Genomic DNA, 8,601 nt, shown 5'->3' on the forward strand with positions numbered 1-8,601 from the left:
CCTTCCCCTGTGCTGGGTCATATAAAGTTTACAAGACCAAGGGGCCTCTCTTCCCAACGATGGCCGACCAGGCCATCTTCTGCTACATATGCAGCTAGAGACTCAAGCTCAGGGGGTACTGGTTAGTTCATATTGTTGTTCAAAGCTTACTTTCTATTTGTGTTATTTTAATTATAGCTTGCCCAGGAGAAATGAAATGGAATCTCACTTCTGATTTTTATTTGTATACCCCTAATGATTAATGATGCTGAATATTTTATCATGTGATATTTTCTAATTATATATCTCCTTCAGAAAAATGGCTATTCAAAATCTTTGCCCAGTTAAAAAATTGGAGTATCCTTTTGTGGTTGTGTTCTTTATACTTCAGTATTCTCAATTTTTATTAGGTAAGTGACTTACAGATGCTTTACCCCACTCAGAGGGTTGTCTTCTTGGTTTTCTGTCAGTATCTTTTCGTAAACGGAGCTTTGATTTTGATGTCTGACTAATTTCCCTTGGACTCTGTGGTTACTATGTCAGTACTGACATGATCAAGCATTTACTAAACAAATGCCCCTGTGGACAAGTTACTGAATTCTGAATTAAAGTGTCCCGACTCTGTGATATAAAAGGGAAACCACATGTGAAAACCAGAGAGTCCAGACGTTCTGGGCTGTAGTACGTTCCTGGGAGCTGTTACTTGTTAGTATAATCTGTTATGATGAAAGAGTACTGCTTGTAAATGCTCTTATCTCTAAAGATCACAATAAAACCCTTAGTAAAAGGAGTGGGTGGTTTGTTTTGAAAGCAGGATGTTATTGGCAATGTTCATGGTGAGTGAGCAGCAATGTGGGTGAGTTGGAACAGGTAGGGACAGTTCGTTTCTGCTCTCTTTCCAATGTAAACACTAGATCCATACTGAGGTGTTGTGATTCCACAAGGTATTATGCAGCAAACTCCCTGGTGAGTGCTAGCTGGGTCTACTGAAAACTGTTCTGGGAACTGGAATTGGAGCTCAGAAGAAATCTCTAAAATAAAGACTCGAGTCGGGACTGCTTTACAGGGCCACCCTCTGTATATTAAATATGGGTTTGCAGGGACTGTGATAGCAGGAAGAATCTCTGGAAGAAAGCCCCCCTAGCCTCCTCCTTCCAACAACAGGGCAACTTAGAGACAACCTGGCCTCCTGAGGCTCAGAACCTCACCTCTTAAGGATCTGTCCTTCTGCCAATCTCTCTGGGCTCTAGCGAAAGCCTCTGTTACCACATCTCAAAGCCCACCTGTCCCCCCAAGGCCCATCCAAAGTCCCACCACCACCTTCTTTCATATACGGCCACTGCCCTCCTTAGCTTTTGCAGGAGTCTCTCCTCTTGGTGCCCATGGTATAGGTCACAGAACACCTTATGATTATCTGACTGCCAGTACCAGTCAACAACCCCAGAAAGCAGCTCTGTTTGAATCTAACTCCAGAACCTAGCAAAGCACCCAGCCCTTGGGAGGAGGCCAGTAAATGGTTCTGGGTAGGAACGAAGGAAAAGAACAAAGCAATATGGAGCGTCAGGCTGCATCCACTTTAAATAATGCTGCTCTCACTCTACTCACAAAGGCTAATGTACACACAGTTTGCTAAGCACTTTCTGTTGGGGAACCGCATGTTTGGAGACCTCAAACTCTTCTATCCAGACTTGGGGAGTAAGAGTGATTTCTAAAATCAGGTAAAGGTCAAGTGCTGCAATTCAGAAGATTTGGAGATTCATCTCTTTTGGTAAAAGTTTGTAGATTAAATGTTTCTTAAAAAAAAAAACAAAACAAAACAAAAAACACCTAAAGCTAATCCAAGACAAAAATACCATCTTAAGTTAAGATCAGGACTCATTGCAGCTTACTTTAAAGTGTGTAACTGTCCACTATACCATAAATACAAATGTAGCTCAGGTCTTCAGGTCAGAGCTTCTGTAGACATTTCACCTTGTAAATGTGGATATACTGAATATATATTGAAATATATTCTTTCCACTTACAGAGCACATTTATATAAAGTAGAATTTAGCTTGAAAACAGTTAACAATTTTATATAAAGATTAATTTGGTCTTCTGTAAAGAGAAACACCCTAACCATGACATATATGAATGATTCCCAATACCACAACTGCCCCATCGGTAAGTACTTCAAAATGCTTTATTTATTTTATTCTCATAATCTCATGAAGATCTGGAGGTGTTGGTTATAAGCTCTAACCCCAAATGACAGATGACACTGGTATTCAGTGAGGGGCCTGTTGCCCAGCAGGGATTTGAACTTGTCCATTAAGCAACTCAAACGCTGTTTTTTTTTTTTTTTTTTTTTTAAAGAGTCATTTGCACACAAAGGTGCTTCTAGGCCTGGTGTTATTGAACAGATAAAAAGATCAAAAGGAATTATGCATTTATTGTTTTGAGTGTATTATTATCTAGTTCAAGTGATCTTTATTTCTTCTAGGTTATAAGAGCTGGTTGCGAGCTTTGGAAAGGACCTTGCATTCCCTCCTCTGTATATCCATCAGCTAACAGACGCTAACGGTAATGCCACATTCTCACACACAGACTCCAGCTGACCACTCATCTCAGTTAGCCCAGTAAATAAAGAAGATGAATAATCAGACACTTTCATGGACTCATGAACAGAATGAGATCAAACACATTCAAAGGTGTTGCAGTGCAGAGTAAAGTTTGTCTGAGGATAGAACACGTCCACAGAAACCTTTCTATAGAGCTAAGTAAGCATCTGAAACGCTCCGAGAATTCAAGTTTAGGTAATGAGCCGCTACCAAGAAACTGTGGGTGGGAAGACATGGTAAAAGTAACTGGGAAAACAACAAGAAATGTGTATGCGGAGAGGTGGGGTTAGCAGAATGGTCTTGGGGACAAGGGATTGTGCACAAGCTGTGGAGGTAGACATTGCTTCAGACTAATCAAATCGTTGTTTATTGTAAGCTGCTAACTTATACAAAATGTCAGGAGACTATAATACTGTTTACAGTTTCTCCTCTATTTAGCTGTTACTATTGATAGTCACTCAATGAAAGAGAATCAAGAGAAGAACCAGGGGCCCAGAAAGGGCTGATAACAACCACTGATGAGTAATGCAACACTTACTTGCACTGTGCATGATAATACTTTATAAGGTTCTGCAGCAGGTCCACACCCTTTTTGGTCTTGATTTCATTCACTTTAATGAGATACTGTGGAAAGAAAGCAGAATTTCATGTTGGCAACTCTAGACGGGGCTTTCAAGTTCATGTGGAAGAACAGCACTGCTAAACCAGCCCAGGTAGGTGAGCTTTGTTTGGGGAAGGCTGCTGGGGTGCAGTCAGTGTGCAAAAATGCAATTAGTGTTAGCGTCTGCTAAGTCCTTACAAGACAAGCAAGAATGAAACACAGCAAACACACTCCACATCATGACTGCTTTCCCTAGGTGCCATGGATCTCAAACTTATATTCACATAGTCCTGAGACAGGCTGTTCTCTGCAGCAGACAGGTGGGAGAGCAATTCCTTCAAGAATGTAGCATGAGATACTGAAACTTTAAAGAAGGAGATGAACCAGAGGGAGAAATCTCTATTTAAAAAAAAAAAAAGCAAGTCAGGAAAAAAAAAAAAAGAATAAAACTGTGGTGGTGCAGTTACCCATAGTAATGGCTTTGGTTTTATTATTGGCCCAAATCTTTCATTGACACTGTGCTTATAGCTCACTTGTCGTAATGTTAAGTACGAGTTCATACACAGAAAAGTCAAGGAGCTATAGGTTTATAATGAAGAAAAAGAAACACAAAAGAAAAAAAAAAAAAAAAAAAAGAGAAAAGAGCAGAGGTGGCAGGGAACGCAAGAAAAAAACGTAAAGCACACACTGTCCATTAGGGTTTTATAAGCCGGAAGCTATCTCGTTGCTCACGCTGCCTTACCGTGCGTGCTCAGGTCACTGGGGCGCAGGCCTGGGTGGGGTTTCAGTTTGAGAGCCACAGCTGTGAGTTAAAGGCAGCATGCTTGCCCTGCCTTTCTCCATGAGCTCAGACCTCCTTGCTGGACAGCTTTATCTAGACTGTCCCTCAAGCTGGATCCATGCTTTTAACAACCACATGCTTCAAAGCAGTACTCCTCAGCCATGATCCCTCCCATCACGACTCCCCCAGTCACTCACAAGCAACATTAAGGTTCTCACCAACGGATCCTGGTTTGGCTTAAAGAGGCCCATAGGACCAAGGGCTCAAAATATGAGACAACAGTGCAATGTCGGATCCCAAAGGGCTTGGAGAAAAAGGGAAATTAGAATCCTTAGGAAATAGTCCCTCCTCCAAGCATCAAACCTAGCCTGCTGAGGAGCAGCAGAAGTCGAGTCTGGGAAGGTCTGCCCTTACTTCACACATCTGGAGCTGAAAAAGCCGCCGTTCCTTTTCCATTTCTTCTGCAATCTCAGCGCCTGTTATCTCTGTTCGGATCATCCCGTGCTGTTTTGCGTGCTCTCTTTTCTCCTTCTCAATTTTTGTACTGCAATGAAAGGATATGGCACGTTAAGAGAAATATAACCCTTGACACCAAGTGCAAACCCCAGTGCAAACTTGACTCTGGATGATGCTGTACTAATGGGTCCACCAAATGCCACATATGAACCGTGGATGGAATGGGGTGGAGTAGGCTGTGATTATGGGGCAGGTATGTATGTGTGTGCAGAGAGTAAACGAGCTCTCCTTATCTCCCATTCAAAAACACTATTTTCAACTGAGGATGTAGCCTGGGGTACAAGACCTTGGGTTCAACCCTCCCGAAGCAAATGAACCCCACTGGTGTCTTTCACTTAATCAAGCCACTGACAGCTTAACTAGTTAAGAGGCAGCATTTCTTAAGATGACAGAATCAAATCATTAGTAGAAATGTGAGTTCAAAGGGAACAAACACTGTGTGAATTTCATCTAGGAAACACCTTACACTGCCACTCAGAGCTGACACATGTGATAGACAGCTCTTTTTAGAGTTTGGTTGGCATGAGTAAATCTGAACCGTTTACTTTTCCTTAGGTAAATGACTTTTTGATGAAAAAGAAGCAGAAAGTTAGAGACTTCGGAATTATTTAAAGATAAAGTACAAATGGATTTTGGTCAGTATATTTAAAAACTGGTCAAAGCTAACTGTTGAGATCATATTTCAGTAGCACAGTTTAATTATTTCACTTCTTGCCATGAAACTGCACATGACAGGGCTGGGAGAAATGCCTATGCCTAATTTGGGTTTTTCGGTGAGGAGGGGAGGGCTCCATGAACCAGATGTGAAGGCGGCACACATTAACCCTATAGTGCCTGAGGGTAGTGATACTTGCTGTTTGGTACTCTTCTGATAAATACATTTAACTTGGAACGGACTTCAAATTTCAGAAATAGTCTTGATTTTCCAACTGTGACTGCAAAAACTGACTAGTGGATGTAGACTGGGGAGCCAAATGCAATAAATGGCTAAGTAGCCTTGCCCATACACAGACAGAGGAAAAATTAATGTAACCAACGTAAACCAATGACAAAGCTATGTATGGTAAACTTGGTGGAGACGCCTTCTCATTCATCAAAAGTTGCATCAGGCAACATTTTGACCATGCTACTTTACCAATCAAAGAAAGGATTTTACTAGAGAAAGTTACATCTCAGCTTTCTCCACTGACGTGGTTGGGATGAGAAGCATGGGGGACCAGTGTGGCTAGCTGTCTACTTCACGGCAGTGGCCATGCCTGACAGGTGCTTACTGCCTTTTCCTATGTGGACTCACAGTTGCGTGATCGTCAAGGGGTGAATAAGACAAGATCATCTAAGACAAGAAGAGGTAAGACAATGACGGATGAAAGAACTTGTCTAACATTTAGAAGGCAGAGTTACAAACAGAAGTAAGAGCGAAGGCTGACCTCCATGGGGAGCGGGGAGGAACAGGGAGGAGTAAAAGGAGGGGAAACCATAATCAGGATATGTTATGTAAGAAAAATAGGGAGGGAGGGAAAGTACAGGAAAGGCGGTGAGAGAAATACAGTTCCAGGTGAGAGAGAACTGGATGGGCAGTTACATTTCCAAGATGAGTCCTCCTTGGTGGGAAAGATATAAGGACTGGCAGAGTTAAAGATATCTAGCCAGAGTTTGAACTCTGACATCTACCAAGGGACAGAGCTTTCTGCTGTCTCACTAAATAAGACCTCATGGTGATTTCTCGAGCTTTTTCAATGAGAGGGATGGAAGCTGTTGTTCTTTGGTCTAGAACATTGTTTGCTTCCATAATTAAAGTCCTGATGCTCCTCACTTCACATTAAGGTTTTCCTTTTAGCTTAGCCTCACTCTTACAGATTCTGGCTTTTGTAATTAGAAAACAAAACAAAACTCTACCTTTTACGATGCCACCATGTAGAGCCAGCAGGAAGGGGCTGAGGCAACTCTAAGATTTTAGGAATGCTAACAAGAAAGCTATACTGCCATCAACCCCAAAGGAGGCTTTATGGCTTTGAACGATCTTATCTCTGCTTGGATTTACAGGCTCAAGTCACCATGCCCAACTACCCTTTAACACTGTAAGGGACAATTATAAAATCTAGATTTTTTTATAGTAAGCCAAACTCTCATTCTGAAGATGCTAGAATAAAGACAAAATGTGACCTCTTTTAGAGTTGTTTGGTGGGAACCACTAGAGTTAATACAGGGGACTACACCAGGAAAGAGGGTTATACCTGCTGATGATGTAAAGAATTCTAGACAAGAACACTGCCAGAAGTGGAGAAAAGGACAGGCAGATAATAGATAACAATGACCGTAGTGGCAAGTACAAGGTGTTTGCTGAATAGAAATACTATTAGTGGGTCTCTGGCATCTACTGGCTAGAAGATAAATGTTCATAAAAGGTTCATACAGAACTAAGCAAATGAACTGAGGCAGCTAGTCATAAAAAAATTTAAAAAAATCTACTGAAAGGTGAGTCAATCATAATACACCAGGTAGATAAAAATATAAACACTGACAGTTTATCCAGAAACCACTACTAAGCAAGCTGGGAAATGGAGGTGGCAAGGGGATGAACTTAGCCAGTACACAGACCAGAGTAACAGGTCCCAGGTAAGCCAAGGAGCAAGAGCAGGAGCTACTGTACAACAGAGACAGACAAAGCAGAAACCAAAAGCAAGGGCTGGAGAGAAAAGTAGGACTGGCAGAGCAGGGCAGTGGGCAGAGAGCTGCACCAACAGCGCACAGCTTACTTAACGTTCTTCTCGTCCCATGGTTTATAAGGGCCTCTCAGGTCATTAGGAACAGTCCACACTTATTGAATTTAGACTTGGTAAACAATATGGACAAGTGAGAGATGCTGTGTGGAAGTCTGGTTCTTTCTAGAAGGCGTCCACTTTATGATAAACTTCTACAATGTTTAAACCACTGCTATTGGGAGTTTCCACAACCTGCTGTCAGAGTCTTTGTTGATATTAATACATTTGGTGCTGTAGTTTAAGTTCATGCATTATTTGATAAAAATAATGATTATTGAGACACTAAACACTGAGAATGGTGGTGTATGCTTACAACCCAAAGCTTGTGGTCAGCTTGAGCTACACAGAAAGTTCAATGTCCATCTTAACTACATGGTAAGGTTGTTTCAAAATACCAAGAGCATGGGAGTAGCCCAGGGTCAGGGAGCTTCCTAAGCAAGGGCAGGGCTCCGAGTTTGATCCTCAGCACAATATAAACAAAGAACAGTAATGAAGTACCGACTCTGCAGAGAACCACTTCAATACATTATTTTGTGGTCACAAAAGCCTGAGTAGCAGTTAACTTTTTGTAAGCAGTTAACTTTTATGTAAAGGCCATCAAAAATAATCCTGGTTCAAGACCACAAAACTGGTAATGGTTCTCAAGTCCACTAACTTTACCACAGCCCTCTCTGCCTCTTGAGTACAAGGAAGGCAGCCATATCAAGCTCCTAGGCTTCTTGGTTATTTGAAAGGTAATAAATTAAACATTGTTGTTTTTGCGGTAGTGAAAGCAGAGATTCATTCAGAGTGTAAAAGAACAGTACACTGCACAGACCCGAGTGGGCTCGAGCAAGTGTGTGGCACAGGAGCCTAAATTAACTCTTTCTGTGTAAGGCATTTTGCTTGTAGTTTTCAAAAACCAAATGAGCTTCCTATTACATTAATTAGAGAAATATTGCCCTCCTTCCCATCATCAAACTCCAATGAGAAAGAAACCTGTCTTAGGAAAGAAATTTAGATAGGAAGTTATTAAAAACCAAACCCAACCCAAGCCTTCTTTGAGGACCTACCAACAGGGACTGCTTAACTCTCTGACTCACGGTGCATCTCGCCCACTTCTCATGAGAGATGTGGACGCAACACTCATCCACACTGGAGGACCACCATACAAACCTTTTGGTTTCTAGTTGCATTTCTTACTGTACATACATACATACACACACACACACACACACACACGCACACACACACGCCAGTTCCTAGGGCGATGCTTCTTCAACAGCACACTATTATTTTTAATCTTATTTTTTTATTAGATATTTTCTTTATTTACAATTCAAATGCTATCCCGAAAGTTCCCTATACCCCCCCCCCCCCCCC

At 41.7% G+C, this 8,601-nt stretch overlaps 1 protein-coding gene across 10 annotated transcripts in view; it reads right to left on the reverse strand.

The window, feature by feature from the left end:
- Asap1 (ArfGAP with SH3 domain, ankyrin repeat and PH domain 1) overlaps window positions 1–8,601 on the reverse strand; it is a 300,809-nt gene that overhangs the window by 78,391 nt on the left and 213,817 nt on the right. For all 10 annotated transcript variants that reach the window (XM_029531154.1, XM_029531149.1, XM_029531152.1 and 7 more), the window contains 2 exons: window positions 4,376–4,505; window positions 3,118–3,203 (listed from right to left, as the gene is read on the reverse strand). In XM_029531154.1, the coding sequence (XP_029387014.1) occupies window positions 3,118–3,203; window positions 4,376–4,505 (216 nt within the window). The remainder of the gene's footprint in view (window positions 1–3,117; window positions 3,204–4,375; window positions 4,506–8,601) is intronic.

The sequence above is a fragment of the Mus pahari genome, chromosome 17 (genome assembly GCF_900095145.1).
Source record: "Mus pahari chromosome 17, PAHARI_EIJ_v1.1, whole genome shotgun sequence".
In the NCBI taxonomy this organism is placed as follows: Eukaryota; Metazoa; Chordata; class Mammalia; order Rodentia; family Muridae; genus Mus; species Mus pahari.